The 23,267-nt window shown below is 41.0% G+C and overlaps 1 protein-coding gene across 2 annotated transcripts in view; it reads left to right on the top strand.

Annotated features, from left to right (window-relative positions):
* Nucleotides 1-19,283: 19,283 nt before the first annotated feature.
* KCND3 (potassium voltage-gated channel subfamily D member 3) overlaps nucleotides 19,284-23,267 on the top strand; it is a 421,590-nt gene continuing 417,606 nt past the window's right edge. The window contains exon 1 of one of the 2 annotated variants that reach the window (XM_040423873.1): nucleotides 19,284-20,441. In XM_040423873.1, coding sequence (XP_040279807.1) covers nucleotides 19,336-20,441 — 1,106 coding nt within the window. In that variant the 5' untranslated portion in view covers nucleotides 19,284-19,335. The remainder of the gene's footprint in view (nucleotides 20,442-23,267) is intronic. The other variant, XM_040423874.1, reaches the window with a different exon arrangement.

The following is a 23,267-nucleotide window of genomic DNA, read 5'->3' as shown; positions in this document are numbered from 1 at the left end:
AATCTTTCAGGGTACTATAGTCCACCCATTCCAGTTATTACTTTAGCTGCCCCCCTCTGAACCCTCTCCAGCTCTGCTATGTCTGCCTTGTTCACAGGAGCCCAGAACTGTACACAGTACTCCATGTGTGGTCTGACTAGTGATTTGTAAAGTGGTAGGACTATGTTTTTATCACGGGCAGCTATGACCCTTTAATGTACCCTATAATCTTATTGGCCTTTGCTTTGTTTCTACAGCTTAGTTTGCTGTTCACAAAAATTCCTAAGTCCTTTTCCATGTCAGTGTTACCCAGTGTTTTACCATTTAGTATGTACTGATGACTTGCATTATTCCTTCCCATGTGCATAAACTTACATTTGTCGTTGTTTAACCTCATCTGCCATTTATTTGCCCAAGCCTCCAATCTATCCAGATCCATCCGTAGCAGTATACTGTCCTCTTCCGTGTTAATTACTTTACACAGTTTATTATTGTTGATAAAAATATATATTTTACTGTGCAAGCCTTCTACAAGATCATTAATAAATATATTGAAGAGAATAGGGCCCAGTACTGACCCCTGAGGTACTCCACTTGTGATAGTGACCCAATCTGAGTGTGTACCGTTAATAACCACCCTCTGTTTTCTATCACTGAGTCAGTTACTTACCCAAATACAGACATGGCATTCCAGGCATTCTCATTTTATATATAATATGGAAATAGTAAGAGATTCGCTTTTCGGCAGCTAGCACCCCCCACCAGCCCTGTTGAGGGAAGCATGATTACCTGTTTCCCACCACTTGGTTCTAGCTTCTTTGGTTTGTCGCACTCCCGTTCTCTCAAGCAGCACGTGACCTTTTGCCAGAGACTGGCACTGTAGATACTGGAGCAGATTTACTAATCCTATAGATGGCTAAAAAAGGTTGTCTCATTTCAGAAAATAGCATTTATCATGTAGACAGTTAGTACAAGCCACTTACTAATGTCTACTCTGTCCATATTGCCTCCTTTGCTGACTTAATTCATTTCTTCCATCACATTATACCCTGCCCGTTTCCAGGGGTTATGGCCACACTGCAACACAGATACATGGCCGGCACTTTTTCCTACAGTGTGCAAGTCCGGCCACTGCTGGTGGATTGCAGGGTTGTTGTAACCATGGAAACGAGCAGTGTATAATATGATGGAAAATGAATCAAGCCAGTAAAGGAGGCAATATGAATAATAACAATATGAATAATAACAATACATTAGTAAGTGGCTTGTATTAACTTTCTCTACATGATAAATGCTATTTGCTAAAGGGGGACAACATCTTTAAATTTTGTTTATTACAGGGACTCATACTGAACACTTTTGACCCATTCAGTTCTATGGGGCACCAAAATATGCAGACAGCATCTTTTCTTCTGTTCCACGGCCCCACAAAACAAATAAAACATGTCTAATAGTGATAGACGAACATCGGCCTGGATAAACTGCGCGTTCGGCGCGGGACCCATTTACTTTAATAGCAGGCGAACCTGAAAAGCCTTCAGTTCATATTTGTAGCCACCAAATACTTACTAGAAGTGCACAAATCGTCCCACAACATGGACAGTGACATACCAGAAGGGGACCAATGGCAAAAATTCCCACAAAAAATATGTATTTTAATCAGGGGCCATTTTTATGCGTCTTAAAGGGAAACTCTCAAAAATGTGCCCTGCTGGAGCTTAGAAAATTTTTATTTTAGGCCATGGGAGTACGGGACCCAAAAATTAGGCATTCACCTGACAGAAAAGAACTTGTGATTATGTGGCTTGCGGTACATTTGGCGGTCACTGGATAAAAATTTTAAAGTAGGCCACTGGAGTAGAGGCCCCAAACATTAGGCGTTCACCTGACAGAAAAGAACAAGTGATTATGTGGCTAGAGGTATATTAGGCGGTCACTGGATAACATTTTTACTGTAGGCCAGTGGTGTACAGGCCCCAAACATTAGGCATTCACCTGACAAAAAGGACTTGTGATTATGTGGCTTGAGGTACATTAGGTGGTCACTGGATAAAAATTTTACTGTAGGCCAGTACAGGCCCCAAAAATTAGACATTAACCTGACAGAAAACAATTTGTGAATTGATTATGTTACTGGAGGTACATTAAGCGGTCAGTAGATAAATATTTTACTGTAGGCCACTGGAGTAGAGGCCCCAAACATTAGGCTTTCACCTGACAGAAAAGAACAAGTGATTATGTGGCTGGAGGTACATTAGACAGTCACAGGATAACAATTTTACTGTAGGCCACTGGAGTACAAGCCTCAATAATTAGGAATTCACCTAACAGAAAATAACTTATGATGATATGGCTGTATGTACATTAGGCGGTCACTGGATAAAAATTTTACTGTAGGCCAGTACAGGCCCTAAAAATTAGGCATTCACCTGACAGAAAAGAACAAGTAATTATGTGGCTGGAGGTACATTAGGCTGTCAGAAAGTTCACCCAGTGGACAGTAAAAGTTCTGTACCTTCCCTGCCCATGTTTGCTAGACGACGTGTCTGTGGTCAGATGTATCTTGGCACCGACACTGTGTGCATCAACTTATTAAGCTCGAACATTTGGGCCACGGAAGCCTGCCTTCTGCCAGATGAATGCGACGATGGCACAGTGGAAGGTTGAGTGGAGGAAAAATGGAAGGAGAGAGGAGAAGGAGAAGAGGCAGGATGTGGAGTGCCGGGAGTGTGGCTTTGTGGGTTCTGACGGCGTTGCTCCCACTGGGCTCAGTGATGGGAGGCCAGGTGCATTCTTAAGGCAGTCGTCCCTTGGTGAGTGTTGGGCTTACCGCGACTTATGCATTGACACCACAGGCTGCAGATGGCAACACTATTGTCACCAGCTGACACGTTAAAAAAAGACCACACTGCGGAGCCATGTGCCGGCATCCTGGGAGTGCAAGATGTGACCGTGCATGGTGGATGGCTCGCTCAGATACATTTGCAGTCTGCTTTTTGCCTCTTGTGCACTGCAAGTTATGCCTGCTTCTCCTCCTTCTCCTCCCTATCTGTGCTGCTCCATCTCTCCTTCTGAACTCCTTTCCTCTTCCTCTCTTGTGGGCACCCACATCACATCCATTTACATGTCATCAACTTCACCACCCCTGACATTAGAGATTTCGGAGTAGGCAGCAACAGCGGGGACCACCCTCCTTGGGCTGATCTGGGTAATGTCGTCACACCGCTGGGTGGCGGTCGTTGCTACCTACTCTTCCTCATCCGATGCCAAGAATGGCTGCGCATCAGTAAGGTCTGGGAATGGATGGGAAAATAATTCCTCTGACTCAAATGGAGGGGCTATGGTGGTGGTGGTTGTGGTGTTTTTGGGGGTGCACACAGCAGAGAGTGAGGAGGGTGCAGATACAGAGGATGAGGAGGGTGCAGAAGAGGAAGGCTGAGTGAGCCACCCAACCAACTCTGGTGCGTCCTTTGACGTAATCGCATGCACCTTCTCCAACTTCCCACTTAGGATCTGGCATGGTGCAGCTGCCCGACCCCTACCACCCCTTCGGAACGGCCTGCCGCTTCCTCTGCCTGTCATTTTCAAAATGACCCTGTGCCAAAGTCCCTAGAGAAGAGCAGTGTTTGTGGAAGCAGGTATATATTTCTTAACCCCTTAAGAAATATTTGATGGAAGCAGGTATATTCCACCCCTCAATTAGTATTTGGTGGAAGCAGTTATATAGAACCCCTTAATCAATATTTGATGAAAGCAGGTATATCGCAGCCCTCAATCTGTATTTTGTGGAAGCAGGTATATCAAACCCCTTAATCAGCATTTTGTGGAAGCAGGTGTATCGCAGGCTTCAATCAATATTTGGTGGAAGCACATATATCAATCCCCTTAATCAGTATTTTGTGGAAGCAGCTATATAGAGCCCCTTAATCAATATTTGGTGAAAGCAGGTATATCGCACCCTGTAATCTGTATTTTGTGGAAACAGGTATATTAAACCCCTTATTCAGTATTTTGTAGAAGCAGATATATTGCACCCCTCAATCAGTATTTTGTGGAAGCAGGTATATCAAACCCCTTAATCAGTATTTTGTGGAAGCAGGTGTATCGCAGGCCTCAATCAATATTTGGTAGAAGCATATATATCAATCCCCTTAATCAGTATTTTGTGGAAGCAGGTGTATCGCAGGCCTCAATCAATATTTGGTGGAAGCAAGTATATCAATCCCCTTAATCAGTATTTTGTGGAAGCGGGTATATCAAACCCCTTAATCAGTATTTTGTGGAAGCAGGTGTTTTGCAGGCCTCAATCAATATTTGGTGGAAGCAGGTATATCAATCCCCTTAATCAGTATTTTGTGGAAGCAGGTATATAAAACACCTCAATCAGTATTTTGTGGAAACAGGTATATAGAACCTTTGAATCAATATTTGGTGGAAGCAGGTATATCGCACCCCTCAATCAGTATTTTGTGGAAGCAGGTGTATCGCAGGCTTCAATCAGTATTTGGTGGAAGCTGGTATATCAAACCCCTTAATCAGTATTTTGTGGAAGCAGGTATATAAAACACCTCAATCAGTATTTTGTGGAAACAGGTATATAGAACCTTTGAATCAATATTTGGTGGAAGCAGGTATATCGCACCCCTCAATCAGTATTTTGTGGAAGCAGGTGTATCGCAGGCTTCAATCAGTATTTGGTGGAAGCTGGTATATCAAACCCCTCAATCAGTATTCTGTGGAAGCAGGCATATAGAACCCCCTTAATCAATATTTTGTGGAAGCAGGTATATCAAACCCCTTAATCAGTATTTTGTGGAAGCAGGCATATAGAACCCCCTTAATCAATATTATGCACTATATACTTTTTATGTTAGAAAGTATATTATAGTTATATCACACCCCTCAATCAGTTTTTTTTTGTGGCAACAGGTATCACACCAGTTGCAATTATTGATTCCAATAGCGTTTGTGACTCTATATAGCTGCGGTATCGCAGCAGAACCGCACACAACTGCTGCACAATACAAATGAGCTATAATATACTTTCTATGTTAGAAAGTATATTATAAGTATATCACACCCCTCAGTATATCACACCTATTGATAGCACACCTATACCAGTCCTTAAAAGGACTTTTGTCGCCCTATTAGCTAGCGTTTGGGGTCCTTAATAGTCTGTCCCTGCTCCACAAAGCAACCTCTCCCTACACTGGCCAAACACAGAATGCAAAATGGCTGCCAGATCGGGTTCTGTTATAGGGTGGGTGTGTGTCCATGTGCTGAAACATCTCAATTGGCTATCCTGTCCTACCTGATTTGTGTGACATGGGTCAAATTTCACAATGCAATGCAAAAGAATATGGCGCAGGTGGACATTGCCATATGTTTGCATGTTCGGCGAATCGCGAATGCGCAAAGTTCACCACAAAACGACCGCCGGGGGAACAACAAGGCCATCTCAAATGAATAATAATACTTGTCAGTGAAAATCAGGACATGGCCCCATTGAATTGTATGGGTCCGCAAAAATGTGGAATGCAATAATTTTTTTTTTTTTTGCGGACATGCTGAACCTTCCCCAAAAAAACGAATCTGCATTTTTGAGGACAGCAAAAACATACCACTGTCTGAATGAACCGTAAGAAAGAATTTTAATGCAAAATTGTGGTGCATTTTGTCACTAAATGTTGCACATCAAACCACGTCCATAATGCCACACCGCTTTTCCAATATCCCACAACCCAGGTTATGCTAGGCACAGAAGGCTAATCGACCCTTGAATCTCCAAATTTTCACATATTTTTGGTGCAAATTTAAGGCAGAAATTAGGCACACTCCCATTAGTAAATATGAGCTATTGTGTGGCAGTCATACACTATACATCATTTCTGCTATGTATTTTGATGACAGCACTTTATAGAATTCTTATATAAGCAACATTATTGAAATGTGGCCAGTTTTTGGAACTGTTATTTAGACACCAAACTGTATGGTGGAGTTAATGGTACACTGTATGACAAAAAACCTTACGGATGATACCAATATTACATACCATACAGTGCACCACCCAATATAAGGACCTGTTAGAAAAAATCATGCATTGGAGATGCTTGAAAGGTCTTGTATTGTAATGCCACGTTGATGGATTATGCTTTGCACTTGCAACAGATTCCAAGAGTTCAAGGTAGATCCAAACAAAAAAAAGTTCAACAAAAAAATACAGAAACCATCGCAATAATATTAGAAATAATGTCACAGCACAGAAATAATGCAAAAATAAAATCACCCTTCGATTGTCAATAGATATCCCTAACTGCACAGTGGAGTGGAGATGTTATTAGGGCCCATAGCAGCTGCTATGCCTGCTACCCTGTTAGATACACCCATGCCCCTAGGATCAATATAAATAACTTGAGAACAGAACACTGTTATGTAACTGAATTTAACACAAATGTGTTCCAGTAAAATCTATATTTTGCTAAGAAGCTTAAAATACATTTCCTTGACTTTATGCAATGCTGTCTCACCTTTACTTTTTAACAGCAGCTTTGTAAGTTCTCCTCAGCAGGATGGTGTAATTGATAGCAAGTCGGCAAAATGAATTTACACACAATGGTTCAATTCGTTCTCACAACACTGTGTTAAACCAATAAACACATTTTTAAGCGCACAGTGACGACAGACGTGAATGCAGTGCAGAAGGAATGGATCAGCTCCTGATGTTAATATTAACATAGGTAATGAATGGATAAACAAATGGAACCAGCGCAATAAAGCATAAGCGCTAGTCTATAAATGATGCAGTAACATAAATAACCTGGCACTAGGAAATAATACAGAGGTACATAGGCATTGTCTTTTTATTGCCACATTACTTTAATTGCTGTCAGAATCCCCTGTGATATGATTGAAGGACTTTTTAAATATTCATGCAATAATAAACTGTACAAAAGACATACCGTTTTCCCTTGTTTCCCTTTGTTTCTATCATGGGTTAAATAAATAACCTCTAGTGGGTGCATGTGTACAGCTCTGTTATCCCAATATCACATTTTATAGGGCCGCATTCAATGGGAGTTTTGTATATCATCATGAAGTCCTTAGACATAATAGTAACATTCAGTGGAAGGTGTGGAACGAGAGAAAAATGATGCTTAAAGTGAATGGTTTGCCTTAAACCAATATTCAAAAGGTGACTGAGTTTTTATAAAACTTTTGATATGTCATAGAGGCATCAAAGGTTTTGATTGGTGGTCACCTGAGTGCTGAGACCCCCATTAATTGTTAAAATGAGCGAGGAAAGTGCTCACATATCACGCTATCTCTCCTCGCTGCAGAGTATGGAATCTAGACAACCCCATAGACTTTGTTTTGCGTCACTCCTGCAAAGAGGAGAGAAAGTGCAATATACAGATGCTTCTCTGTCCTCCTACTAGTGATTGTTGGCTGCCATTGTAAGGTATGCTATCTGTTATCTGTCTCATGGATAGATTGTTGGCTTTCACATACCTGGCTTTTGGCATATAGCCTTTGTGTGGTTGTCTATTGTATGTCATTGATAGTAGGAGTCCAAGACGCATCCAGCCATCCTCTTAATGCTGTTTCCAAACCATTTTGATGGGGTTTCCATCAATTTCTAACCTTTTTTTGTGAACCAGACACCCTCTCTCCTTCAGAGCAGGGGGTGCCTGGTTTGATGCTCGAGTCTCCCATTGACTTTCATTGCATTAAATTGTACTCGAGTATTCGGCTGAGCACTGCAATGTGCCTAGCATAGCGATGCTCGAGCTGAACATCATGCTCGCTCAACACTGGTCTTTAGATCTCAGAGACAGGATTGTGTGGTGGCACAGATCTGGAGAAGGGTGCAAAAAAAAGTTCTTCTTCACTGAAAGTTCCAAAGGGCACACTGACCTCCATAATTTGTAAATGGAATAAGTTTGGAACGACCAGGACTCTTTCTAAAGTTGGCCACCTCACAATACTAAATAATCAGGGGAGACTGGCCTTGGTGAGGAGAGAGGTGACCAAAAATCCAATGAACACTCTTGTTAAGCTCCAAAGATCCTGTGTGCAGATGGGAGTAACTTCCAGAAGGTCAACCATCAAGGCAGCATTCCAGAACTCTGGACTTTATGGCAAAGTGGCCAAAAAGAAACTTCTTCTCAGTAAAAGATGCATTAAAGCCCTCCTGTAGTTTGCAAAAAAGCCAGACTGTGAGAAACAAGATTCTCTGGTCTGATAAAACCAATATTGAGCTTTTTGCCTCAAATCAAGTGTCATGTCTGGAGGAAAGCAGGCACTGCTCATCACCTGCCCAATACCATCCATATAGTGAAGCATGATAGTGGCAACATCATGCTGTGCAAGTGTTTTCAGTGGCTGGGACAGGGAGGCTGGTCGGGGTTGAGGGAAAGCTGAATAGAGCAAAGTACAGAGAACCTGATCCAGCCAACACAACAGAAGAGTGGCTTAGGGACAACTCTAGGAATGCCCTTGTGTGGCCCAGCCAGAGCCCTGCCTTGAACCCAACTGAACATCTTTAGAGAGACCTGAAATTGGCTGTCCACAGACAGTACCCATCCAACCTCTCAGAGCTTGACAGGATCTGCAGAGAAGAATGGCAGAAAAAGCCCGAAATCCAGGTATGCAAATCTTGCAGCATCATACCCAAGAATACTGGAGCCTTTAATTGTTGCCAAAGATGCTTCAGCTAAGTACTGAATAAAGGATCTGAATATGTATGTCAATGCAAGATTAAAATTTTTCCTTTTCAATAAATTAGCAAAGAATTCTAACATTCTGTTTTCACTTTGTCATTACGGGGTGCTGAGTGAAGAATGATGGGGAAAATCTTGTGTTTTTTTTTATTATTATTTTAGCATGAGGCCGCAATCTAAAATGTGAAAAAAAAGTTAAAGGCTTTCCAAATGCATTGAATAACGAATATTGTAGAGTAGATCTTATTGTACTATATGTATTCAACGCCTGCTCTAATTTTGGATGAAGTACACTCCCCCTTTCACCCCATCAATCAGGACATAGAGTGTAACCCAATATTATTTCATACAAATTTTACATTTTCAAACGGAAAATGCAAATGTTATCGCACTCTACATCCAGCACTCTCCCCTGCCTCCATGCTGGATGAGACATTGGTGTACATTTTGGCCAAAGCGTACACCAATGTCTCATCCAGCATGGAGGCAGGGCAGAGTGCTGGATGTAGAGTGCGATCACATTTGCATTTTCCGTTTGTATATGTATTTCGCCATAGTGATCTGCACCTACATACGGGTTGTGCTGACTCAACCCCCCACATTTTTTCTTTGTAGTATATATTGGAGGCATGGCGATCTCCTTTGAGTCATGCACACCTGACCAGTCAATCTGTCCTGGAGGCTGGTTTTAAAGTCAGTATAAAACTGAGTCTGCTTATATAGAACCTACCAGTAGCCATTTGGCTCCAGGAGAAGTATATGGTGGGCTCAGCGTGCATGTTGGTACTTGCATCCCTGGATCCGATGAAAGCTGTAATGGCACCGAACGGGGTTAAAAGCAGAGTGTGCTTGGCGTGCACGCTGACCTGCATTCCCTGGACTTTGTGTGGCTGTCATGGTCCATAAACAGGTAGGAACTAGTGTTAGGGACCACTCAAATGAGGCAACCTTGACGTGGTGAGTGGCTTATTACGCTTTGGCCAAAATGTACACCAATGTCTCATCCAGCATGGAGGCAGGGCAGAGTGCTGGATGTAGAGTGCGATCACATTTGCATTTTCCGTTTGTATATGTATTTCGCCATAGTGATGTGCACCTACAGGCAGGTTGTGCGGGCTCAACCCCCCACAAATTTTACATTTTGATACTCAGAATAAGTGATACAACCCTTGAATGAGTCACTTTAAGACTTGTATTCTGCATTTTTCACCAGATTTCTCCTACTGGGTCATGACTAGCTGATGTCTTCCATATACTGCACACAGAGAAGAGGAGATCCTGCTCTCCTGTTTCCCAGTAGTGTAACCTTAGAAACAGCAGCAGTGTGAAGGACATTATACAGCAGTAATGTAAAGCTAGCACTGGGGTGAAATAAAAGAATACTTGTAATAATGAGAGACTGGATGTCAGCAGCCAACTCACAAGTCAACAGGGCAGGCCTGAGGTACAGGACTTAGGTCTGTGATGGCTAACCTCCAGCACTCCAGCTGTGGTAAAACTATGACTCCCAAGATGTACACTTGCTTGGCTGTTTTCAGAATTCCATAGAAATGAATGGAGCTTGCCGGGAGTCGTAGTTTCACCACAGCTTGAGTGCCGGAGGTTAGCCATCACTGACTTAGGTGGTAGTTGGATGAGATAGGTGCAACACAGGCCAGTGTTTCTCCACACTCTGTTGGCTTAAAATCTCTGATTGCCACAGAGGCTGTTCTACTTCGACATGAATCCTCACACCATGACTTAGCCAATGATGCAGTGGCACAGCTCCTGCAAGCAGGGCCGGTGCAAGGATTTTTGCCGCCCTAAGCAAAGATCAATTTTTCCGCCCCCTCATGTCACTCACTCACTGACAGACAGACACACACACACACACTGACAGACAGACACGCACTCAGACACTCACTGAATGACGTACGCAGAAACTCACTGACAGACACACATACACTCACTCACTGACAGACACACATACACTCACTGACAGACAGACACGCACTCAGACACTCACTGAATGACGTACACAGAAACTCACTGACAGACATACTCACTGACAGACACACATACACTCACTGACAGACAGACACTCATTCACTGACAGACACTCACTGACAGACATACACCTACCCACTAAAACACACACACACACAGAGAAACTCACTGACAGACACTCACTGGCAACCAAACACACACATATACTCACTGACAAACATACACATACTCACTGACAAACATACAGACACTTACTGACCGACAGACATCCACACTCACTGACATACACTCACTTACTGACATACACACACAGACACTCAATGACAGACACACACACACACTCCCTGACATAAATACACAGACACTCAATGACAGACACACATACATTTACTGACAGAAAGACAGACATACATACACTCACTGACATAAATACACAGGCAGACACTCACTCAGTCAAACACTTAAACACTCACCTCCCTGGGGTCCAGTGTGGTGCAGCTGCTCAGTCCTCCAGCGCGCCGTTTAGTATGTCGGGGCCGGAATGACATCATATTCCGGCATCACAGAGGGCGCCAGAGGGAGGAGTGGGGAGCTGCTAGAACAGCCTCCCTTGCCGCCCGCCTCCTTTCCTCCGGTAATTTACTGGCAGAGCAGGCACCTGCCATCAGGGTAAGCAGATGCCCGCTCTGCCATATTTAAGAAGAACCTCCACCTCCTGGCCCCCCTCTAATGGCGCTGGGGGCGGCTCAAGAGCCACTCGCCCAGGGCTGCAGCCCCAGTCAGGGGGAGCCCACCAGGACGCCCCCAGCAGGCCGGCGCCCTAGGCGAATGCCTAGTTCGCCTATATGGTTGCACCTGCCCTGCCTGCAAGGCTGGTCAGGGCCACACTTAGCTTCTTAGCGCACTCACTTCTCTATTCTGCTGACAGAACAGAGATATACAGTATGTTGAAAATCACCTGACCTGCATGCCCACACTGGCAAGCCAGAGCAGTGGCTCCTCCCTACCCTTAACCATACACACTATACTTTAACTGCTCCTTTGGCTGGGCTGCATACATCCATGCCACCATTACAAACAATAAACATAGCAATAGTTTAACATTTCCTGCCTAACACAGATGGTGCTTTTTTTTACAACCTTATATACCTACTCTCCAGCAGCCCGTTTCCCCTCCATACCCTTCCCTCTTTATAGAATTCTATGTGAAGCATGTAACCTGATCCCTCAGTGAACTTATATAATATATATTATAAAGTTTCATATAGTCACTTGTACTCTTGTGTTATGTACAGTTTGTGCCTATTTGAGATGTGTTTGTCCATCTTAATGAGTATTTTTGTAATATCTATGAAAAACTATTGTATACTTTAGCACGCTTATTAAACACTTCAAATGTGACAACTTTACAAGTGTAGTTACAAGTGTTATAAATATGTGCAGATGCAATAAATGTGTGACAACATACTTAACAAAATGTTCAGTTGCTATTATATGCATTGGATGGGAAAAAGAGATTTCGTAAAAGACTCGGACATAGAGGAGGGCATATTTACAGAATAACCCCAACAGAATAGGTAGGTAGGGATGCACTAGAGAAGGCGACTGGAGATGAATTGTCAGTGAGCTTTTTTGACAGCTTTAACAGTGTATGACAAATAGTATCTTGCTGTATATAGGAGCACATGCAAGCTGCATAAGAAAAAACTCTTGAATAGCATTAATAAAATTTAAATACAAATGTATTTTTTTTATCACACAATAGAAGTAATCCAGTAAAAAAAATAATAATACATTCTTACAGCATTTAGGTGAATAGCCTTTAAATATGAAATGTATGATGTCAGTCTAGATATGGAGGAAGATATATCTTCCTGGAGATATGACCCAATTATTAAATATGTTAAGTTATGCATATGAAATGGGAGTTCCTGAGTCAATTATGGATGTGTGGTTCCTAGTAATAATACAAAACATTTTAGTTGGAGTCCTACAAAAAAAAAAAAATATTCTAAATTTACAGTACTCATGACAACCTCTGGAAAAAGGGGGTACATGCATTGAAAGATTTTGATACAGTGGAGTGGGGATTCATGTGGAAGGCCTTATTTAGGTTCGGAGATAAATGTATTGGTTGTATACACGTACTTATACGGTACTTTTTGTTTCAACCCTATTAACCTCCTGATAGACTGAATGTGACTCTAAGATGCCGCAATCAGCATTGAACGTGGCATCTGAAGGATTAAATGATGGGGGAAGGGGGGACGTTATTGCCGTTCTCCACCATTGCGTCCGCTCCATACAATTGAATGCAATTCATTGCAAAGTAATTTGTAGGGAATTGAATTTCTCGTTGAAGTTCGGCGAAGCAGCCGAACAGAATTTTTTTAATCTTTTCTTATCTCTAGTATTGAGATTCTCCCTGGACTCTTTGCAGCCTTAATCTAACTTTAGCTCATGAAATGGAGAACAGAAATTGAATTGCAAATGGCACTGATGAATTATAGGGCCACATCTGAATGAAAGAGAATGTTCTTGTTTAGGGGCCTGATGACATTTACTTAGGCTATATGGTTATATACAAAAAAAATCAACTTTTTACTCCTTCTTGTGCATAGGAGGGATGTGGGTGGGTTATAGAGTGGAGGAGAGTTACTGATCAAGATTCTGGACAATATTTAATAAAGAAAGGTTCATAAAGAAAATGCTGCAAATATAATACTATTAAAATATATCATCTCTGTTTATAAGGAAATTTCAGTGGGTAAGCTCTCCAGGTGATAAGGTATCAAGAGATTTAATAAAATTACAAATAAATAAAATAATATTTAAACATCATCAGTGGTGTTATAATGTAACAAAGAGTATGCGCATATCTTGAATAATAACAAGCAGGATTATTGTCCCATTAATATACTGTGAATTCATATGATGATCTGTCAATGCACATTTAATATACGCATCGTCTGGCTGGCCTTTATTTGATGTGGACTAGAGATGAGCGAAGTATTTGAAAATTCGATTCGGCTGCTTCGCTAAATTTTGCTAAACAATTTGCTTTGTGATGGGTTACTTTGTCACAAAGCGCATTTCTTTGTAAATAGTGGGTATAATGATAGGGAGCGGAAATTGCACTGCTCCCCGTCATTGTACCCTTCAGATGCCACGATCATCGCTAATCTCTGGATATGACATAATATTAAAGTGTAAAATAAAAAAATAAAAATAAAACAAACATACTTACCTCATCAATTTGTTCACAAAGAGCCGGCCGCAGCCACCTTGAATAAAGGTCAAAATCTCGAGTGGCTCTTGGTGACAACATCATGTCAGCCGCCATTGTGACGTCATAATGTCACCGCGTACGGGATTTCAAGCGGGATCTTCAATCAAGATGGCGGCAGCTGTTAGCGATCAAATGGATGAAGTATGAGTTGTTGTTTTTTAACGCCATTTCAGGAAAAATCGATTTTCCCTAAGATTCACTTAATACTAATGCGGAGCATAGGGACCAGTAAATGGACAACTCAAGTTGCATTCAAGAGCGTGCACTGGACCATCGTCCTTCAAATCCAATTGGTCCTTCATGTAGGCACTTTGGGCAGACGGAGACGCCAAGCAGGCGAACAGCTATTTCCGGGAGTCAGAAGTACCCAGTGAACTACAAGCACGCGTCATGCAAAAAAACTGTGAGTAACCAGGTCTGCCACCGCTATAGTGTGCGATATACAGTCAGGTCCATAAATATTGGGACATCGGCACAATTCTAACATTTTTGGCTCTATACACCACCACAATGGATTTGAAATGAAACGAACAAGATGTGCTGTAACTGCAGACAGTGATGGCCAGTTCGCAGTGTTCGCCGATGAACACATGCGATCTGCCATCTTTATTCCCAAGCCCGGCGATGCAGAGGTAAGTCCTTACCTGTGCCTGCGCCGCGAGCCGCTCTGAAACACTTGCGGTCACCGGGAGCAGGCAGCTCCGAGTACAGCCTTCATCGGGTTGTTCTAGGAACTGCCTGCTCCCGATGACCGCATGTGTTTCAGAGCGGCTCGCGGCGCAGGCACAGGTAAGGACTTACCTCTGCATCGCCGGGCTTGGGAATAAAGATGGCAGATCGCATGTGTTCATCGGCGAACACAGCGAACTGGCCATCACTGACTGCAGACTGTCAGCTTTAATTTGAGGTTATTGACATCTTAATCAGGTGAATGGTGAACGGTATAAAAATTACAACAGTTTGCATATGTGACTCCCACTTGTTAAGGGACCAAAAGTAATGGGACATAATAATAATCATAAATCAAACTTTCACTTTTTAATACTTGGTTGCAAATCCTTTGCAGTCAATTACAGCCTGAAGTCTGGAACGCATAGACATCACCAGATGCTAGGTTTCATCCCTGGTGATGCTCTGCCCGGCCGCTACTGCATCTGTCTTCAGTTCCTGTTCTTGGGGCATTTTCCCTTCAGTTTTGTTTTCAGCAAGTGAAATGCATGCTCAATAGGATTCAAGTCAGGTGATTGACTTGGCCATTGCATAACATTCCACTTCTTTCCCTTTGGTTGCTTTTGCAGTATGCTTTGGGTCATTGTCCATCTGCACTGTATAGTGCCGTCCAATGAGTTCTGAAGCATTTGGCTGAATATGAGCAGATAATATTGACCAAAACACTTCAGAATTCAACCTGCTGCTTTTGTCAGTAGTCACATCATCAATAAATACAAGAGAACCAGTTCCATTGGCAGCCATACATGCCCACTCCATAACACTACCACCACCATGCTTCACTGATGAGGTGGTATGCTTAGGATCATGAGCAGTTCCTTTCCTTCTCCATACTCTTCTCTTCCCATCACTCTGGTACAAGTTGATCTTGGTCTCATAGGATGTTGTTCCAGACCTGTGAAGGCTTTTTTAGATGTTGTTTGGCAAACTCTAATCTGGCCTTCCTGTTTTTGAGGCTCACCAATGGTTTACATCTTGTGGTGAACCCTCTGTATTCACTCTGGTGAAGTCTTCTCTTGATTGTTGACTTTGACACACATACACCTACCTCCTGGAGAGTGTTCTTGATCTGGCCAACTGTTGTGAAGTGTGTTTTCTTCACCAGGGAAAGAATTATTCGGTCATCCACCACAGTTGTTTTCCGTGGTCTTCTGGGTCTTTTGGTGTTGCTGAGCTCACCGGTGCGTTCCTTCTTTTTAAGAATGTTACAAACAGTTGTTTTGGCCACGCCTAATGTTTTTGCTATCTCTCTGATGGGTTTGTTTTGTTTTTTCAGCCTAATGATGGCTTGCTTCACTGATAGTGACAGCTCTTTGGATCTCATCTTGAGAGTTGACAGCAACAGTTTCCAAATGCAAATATCACACTTTAAATGAACTCTGAACCTTTTATCTGCTCATTATAATTGTAATAATGAGGGAATAAGACACACCTGGCCATAGAACAGCTGAGAGGCCAATTGTCCCATTACTTTTGGCCCTTAACAAGTGGGAGGCACATATGCAAACTGTTGTAATTCCTACATCGTTCACCTGATTTGGATGTAAATACCCTCAAATTAAAGCTGACAGTCTGCAGTTAAAGGACATCTTGTCCGTTTCATTTCAAATCCATTGTGGTGGTATATAGAGCCGAAAATCTTGTTGTGTCAATGTCGCTATATTTATGGACCTGGCTGTAACTATATCCATGCTACATTATTTCAGCTATTAATGCTTACCTGAATGGAACACATTTTTACTACAACTATATAAGCTGCCAGCAGATATATTGTTTTAATCAAATAGTGATGATAGTCCCATGACTATCATCAGCCTTTGGACGCTGCACAAATAGCTGTTTAATTTTGTATTATCTGAAATATAATACTTTTTTGTGGCCACATAACATCAACATCATCCTTAATGTGTACTGATAGACAGATTATCATATGAATGCACAGTATATCAATGGGACAATAATCCTGCTTGTTGTTATTCAAGATATGAGCATACTCTATATTAAGGTATAACACCACTGATATTTTAATTTTATTTTGTTTATTTGTAATTTTACTAAATCTCTTGATACCTTATCGCCTTAAGAGCAAACCTAATTTCCTATATATATATATATATATATATATATATATATATATATTGGCTCTGGTGTACTCGGTGTATAGGCAGACCATAGCATGTTAAAAGTGAGCCGCTTTATATATATTTTTCATTTATATTCACCCTCAAATAAATCTACTCTAGAGTTAGAGGGTGTTTTTGCCACATTGAAAACACATTGAAATCCCTTACATAAAAGGGAACATGTCATCATAAAATTATCTACTGTTGAAATCAAGTTTTTATGTTAAACAAATTTGATTTTTTCTTACATTTTTCATGCTTTATATTAAAAAAAAAAATCCTAAAATTGTCCAGTTTCCACTCTGGCCACTAGGCCTAAAGAAAGTCAAGACTTCTTGAAAATAGACTTCTATAGGAATTTTTTCTGGGCACACCCTGTGATCTGTGCAGATGTCCAAAAGGAGTATAAAATAAATAAGCTGGGATATCCTCTGTTGTGAATGGTGGACCAGTGTTATCTAAACAAAAGTGATATATGTCATGGTAATCATGGTAATCATGCCTGTAATGATAATGTGATGGCTAATGAAAAATAACCTTTTATACAAAAGAAAGTCTTCTTGACATATTATTAGTCCTAGTGGCCAGCTTGAAAACTGCACAATTTTTGTTATTTTATTTTTTCAAATACAGATACTGACATGGAAAATTAAGTCACCAAAAACTCTAAAAAAATGTTTACCATAAAAATATTTTAACAATAGCACATTTTCTGATAATACATTTCCTTTTAATGATAATACAGGCTTCTCTAAGATATGTGCATAACAGTGCATAATGAGATGTTATTTTGGCTAGGTTTTCTGGATCAAGACAGCTTGTTTCTAAAATAGTCTGTATACGCCCAATTCACCAGGATCCCTGGCAACACTGTCAGTCTTTAGCTGGTGAAGATGATGTGCAACAGTAACTGGATAGAAAGTTCCAACTGCAAAATTTCACTATGCAGACAGTACCAACTCTAAATGAGGGCAGTTGACTGATTGCTCAATATTATGATGTGGTTTCATAATGTTACATATAGATAAATAGACAGATATAAAACAGATAGATAGATAATCGATTAGATAGATAGATAGATAGATAGATAGATAGATATACAGTAGCTGCCCATGGAGCTGACAAAGGGCTATTCAGTCTTTTAATCTATACAGTTACTTGCATAAATTGACACATTTAGGAGACACTTTTCTAAAGGTTTAGGTTTGAGTAAACCACAATTATCTAAGAATTGCTATATTACCCGGCCAAAGAACCATAGTGAGGAAAATGAGTTTTTGATCCCTAAAGTGATACTTCTAAGGTGATTAATACTTAAATTAAATGAGTTAAGCCATGTTCACATCTCCAGCATGCCTGATCCAGTAGGCTGTTCCGGCATAAATGCTGGCTGTAAGCTGGACAACACCGGACCTCAATATGGTTAATAGGTATTCGGTGGTGATCAGTAGAATGTGGCAATGCCGGATCTGGTGAACTCCGGCAGGCTTTTTTCTGCTGGAACAGCCTGATGGAAACGCTCACTGGACTGGAGGTGTGAACATAGCCTTGCCCAATATGTTTTATATCCCATTTATCTGAAAAATTCAGTTCAGCAGTTTAGAAAATTAACATTTCCAAACTTTTCAATTTACTTGTTCTCACATCTATCTATCTATCTATCTATCCATCAAATAATTTTCTTGTTGAACCGCAGCCTATCACTGACAATTTAAATATTTAGAGATGTGTATTTCATACTTACATCTTGACCTGCTTGACTCTTTGCAATAAAAAATTGTTAATATGCCTTGGTCTTGCCAGTAGTGCATTACCGCTATAAAGGAAATGATATGGCAAGTTATGCTCCGGGTCCGTATATTAAACTTTTGTGGTTTACCACAGTTTATATAGTAATGTACAATCAATTACAAGGTTGTCAAACATATTTAAAATGAACTGAAACCTCCAAGGAGAAAGCCTTACCCATTGCCACTTACTATTTGAAATATAGGCCAGATCTCAGTCTTTAGATCAGATGTTACTTTTTAAATTTAAGCACTTTGAACAAGCATCGATTAAACATTGTGTTACTATATTATATTGTACAATAGCAGTCTATGTGATATATGTAACTATTGGAACTTCTGTGTTCACAATGCATATTATTCCATTATCTTGTGGAGATCGAAATCAATAGCAGATTATTTAATAGCAATATTTATGGGCTTTCTGTGATTCCTAGAAATGAATAAAATAAATCAATATTTTAGGGTCAGCTACAAAAATATTCTTGTGCATATATTAAGAGCTGGTGATTTTGAAAGCTATAGGGGGAATAGTAATCACCTAGTTATGCTCCTGTACTTTGTACTGTGTTCTGTTCGAATTTCATTATAGACGTTAACATTTCTATATGGTGCCTATTCAGATGATATTGACTTTATTCATTTTTTTCTGTAGATGGCGTTGATCTGAAATCAAGTTGGTATTAAAAGTACTCAAGCAGCCCATCGGACCTGGCGCCCTCATGGCTTCCGGTGTTGCAGCATGGCTGCCCTTTGCAAGGGCTGCTGCCATTGGGTGGATGCCTGTGGCCAACTGCCCAATGCCATTGGCACCAACTGACAAAAACAAAAGACAAGATGAGCTAATAATACTCAATGTTAGTGGGAGGAGGTTCCAAACCTGGCGAACAACTTTGGAAAGGTACCCAGACACCCTACTTGGAAGCACAGAGAAGGATTTCTTCTTTAATGAGGAGACCAAGGAATACTTTTTTGACCGTGACCCTGAAGTGTTCAGGTCTATTCTAAATTTTTACAGAACTGGCAAGCTTCACTACCCTAGGTATGAATGCATCTCTGCCTATGATGAAGAACTGTCTTTCTATGGCATATTACCTGAAATAATTGGTGACTGCTGCTATGAAGAATATAAAGACAGAAGAAGAGAGAATGCAGAAAGGCTGATGGATGACAATGAATATGAGCACGGTCAAGAACCCATGCCCTCCCTTAATGCACGCCAGACTATGTGGCGAGCCTTTGAAAATCCCCACACCAGCACTTTAGCCTTAGTCTTCTACTATGTGACTGGCTTCTTTATTGCAGTGTCCGTGATCACCAATGTGGTTGAGACTGTTCCCTGTGGCACTGTGCCTGGAAATAAGGAGCTTCCTTGTGGTGAAAGATTTGATGTAGCCTTCTTTTGCCTGGACACTGCATGTGTCATGATTTTCACAGTTGAGTACCTCTTGAGACTTTTTGCAGCCCCAAGTAGATACAGATTCATGAGAAGTGTCATGAGTATCATTGATGTGGTAGCCATTATGCCATACTACATAGGCTTAGTCATGACCAACAATGAGGATGTGAGTGGCGCTTTTGTCACCCTGCGGGTTTTCCGGGTCTTCCGAATTTTCAAGTTCTCACGCCACTCCCAGGGTTTACGGATCCTTGGGTATACCCTGAAGAGCTGTGCCTCTGAACTGGGATTCCTCCTTTTCTCACTGACAATGGCAATCATTATCTTTGCCACTGTGATGTTTTACGCGGAAAAAGGGTCATCATCCAGCAAGTTCACTAGCATCCCGGCTTCGTTTTGGTATACCATTGTTACCATGACAACGCTGGGGTAAGTTTTACACTTATTATATTCATTCAGTACAGAATAAGAACCTTCCTATAGCCATGAAACCCTTCATTTATTTCCTTCAGGTAGAATACCGTTCATGTACAATGACATTTAATGACACTCCATTGGGATTTCAAATGCATTTTCCTTTTTCGCTAAGCTGCTTACACAGACACACAAAATCAATTAGAGGAGATGGGGCCGAAGTAAAACAACAGATTATAATTATGCTTATTCTTTGTGTGCACTTTACATCTACCTGCTTTCTTGATTAGCTGGCTGTTGATGAGATGAAGGTGACTTTTTATAGGACGTCTTGGGAGTCAGGGAGGTCTATGTATACATTAAACACTATGTCATTAACTTGAATGAGAGGAACAACTGGCGTGATTGAGATTATCCCATTAACCTTATATGCACAGACATTAAAATGTAACAGGAAAAATGCAGCTTTGCCGTCTTTCCTTGTGATTGGGGCTGTCTGTAGCTGTGAATAATCCTTTTACGAGCAAGAAATGCTTTCAAACCCTTGATTTCGGCTTACAATTTCTGGCCTCCCTTTTTCATACTGTATTGCATCTGAGTAACATCACTTATACATTGGAGTAGCTCAAGGATATCTGATCCTATTTTCAATGCTTGGATTCACGATAAAAGTACATAATAAGGGGAAGGGTATGGCTAACATGTATCCTGTTGTTAATGATAGAAGTGTGTGCATGCAAATCAGCCATTTATTTCTGGATTCTGCAAGGGTTTTCAAGAATTTGGAATGTGAAGGTATTGTAGAAGGTCTCTCATAATGCCTGTTATATCACAATTACAGTACCATTCATCAGAGTAATAGAATTTAAAGAGGACCTTTCACCAGAATAAAGTATCTAAACTGACTATATATATACGTGTAGAGCGGCGCGCAGGGATCCCCCTGCACTTACTGTTATCCCCGGGCGTCGCTCCGTTCTCCGGTTATAGCCTCCGGTATGTTCATAGTTAGGCTCCACCCAGGGGAACCTGCCGGCGTCTCTTTTTCCTATGCTGTAGCACTGGCGAATCGCAGCGCTCAGCTCATAGCCAGGCTATGAGCTGAGCGCTGCGATTGGCCAGCGCTACAGCATAGGAGAAGGAGACCGCGGCAGGTTCCCCTGGGTGGAGCCTAACTATGAACATACCGGAGGCTATAACCGGAGAACGGAGCGGCGCCCGGGGATAACAGTAAGTGCAGGGGGATCCCTGGGCGCCGCTCTACACGTCTGTATAGTCAGTTTAGATACTTTATTCTGGTGAAAGGTCTTCTTTAAATCAGATGTTTGGTCCTCTACGTGAACAAAAAAAATAGTAGCACCGTTCAACCAAATCTCTCTGACCAGCATTTATTGACATGAAGATCTTGACCTCTTTGAAAAGACCACCTCTTTATCAAGAACAGATTTTCTGTGACAGATTTTCAATTTGTTTATATCCCATTTTATCTCGACTGGCCTATTCTTTGAGACAATCTTCCCTCCTGTAAGACCATTTTCCATTGCAGTTGTGGGTGGTTCTCTCAAAGATGTTTCACTGTAGGAAGAACTGACCATACAAAAACGTGAACTCATTACAGTGAGACTATACGTTCATGATGTAATGGAAGGTCTCATACATTGACAGTTAGTATTGAATTTGTTGAATGATATTGGCTCTATTTTCTTGTATTCATCATGGAGTCCCAAAGTTGTCTTCCATCTACACTACCTCAGATGGAGAAAATACAAAAGATATATGACAAATGTGTATGATACTACAGTATATTATCTAAATCAAGCTTTACCAAACAGGTTAGTGGTAAATAAAACCAAACTAAGGGCACTTATGGGGTGTTCAAATTGAATATATATATATATATATATATATATATATATATATATATATGTATTGTACGTTTGATGGAATGGTACATTTTCATTTTTAAAAAACATTAAACATGCCATAGTTTTGATCAGAGGGAATCCAGGTGCTGAAACCCACACCTATAAAATGAAGGAGAAGAAGTTTTCAGCTGACCTCTGTGCCCATTTATTTCTGATCAGCTTTGCATGGATCTCTTTCAGGAGCTGAGTGAGCAGTGCATTGATTCATATAAAGTTAAAAGAAAGAGCAAATTGAACGTAGTACAAATCCATGAACAGTCAATAGACTTTCGTTGGATCCAGACACTGCTCACTCAGCTCTCCCAGGACCTTCAAACAGAGCCAAGCAGAAATGAAGAAGCAAAGCACTCATCTAAGAACTTCTGCCCCTTCATATTAGCAACTGTGGGGGGTCTCTTTATGCAAAACCCTACCAATCAAAAGTTCTAATGTGTCAAAAGTTTTTAAAGACCATAAGTACTTTGTTAGACTCCTGGTCAGTCTGTATTAGACTTCACTGGTGGCAGTGATACATCTGACTTGTGAGCTGCTTTGCATTCATGCTTCAATATTATATCTGAATTGTGCGTCCTGCCTTCTTAGCAATAGTAATATTTTATATTGTGTTCTAAGATATGTTGGTTTAAATATGTGGCATTACAAGGTAGTAGGATATGTTAACTATGAAAGGAGGTGTATGTTCTTAACATTTGGAGAAGACAAGGCATCTAACATTGAATACTAAGTATCAGGCACATCTGAAATTCCTTGCTACAAGGTGGTTTTTTGGTCTTCAAGTGTTGCTATGCTTACATGCTATACTAATGAGTGCTATTTCTGGCTGCCAAGGTTGCTTCTCAACTGTCTTCAACATGTGACTTCAGGAGGTGGTAGAATAGGTTAGCTTTGCAAGCTAAGTCAGGTTTGCAACAAATGG

This window comes from Bufo bufo, chromosome 3 (genome assembly GCF_905171765.1).
Source record: "Bufo bufo chromosome 3, aBufBuf1.1, whole genome shotgun sequence".
Classification (NCBI taxonomy): Eukaryota; Metazoa; Chordata; class Amphibia; order Anura; family Bufonidae; genus Bufo; species Bufo bufo.
This window is presented reverse-complemented; position numbering and strand designations above follow the sequence as displayed.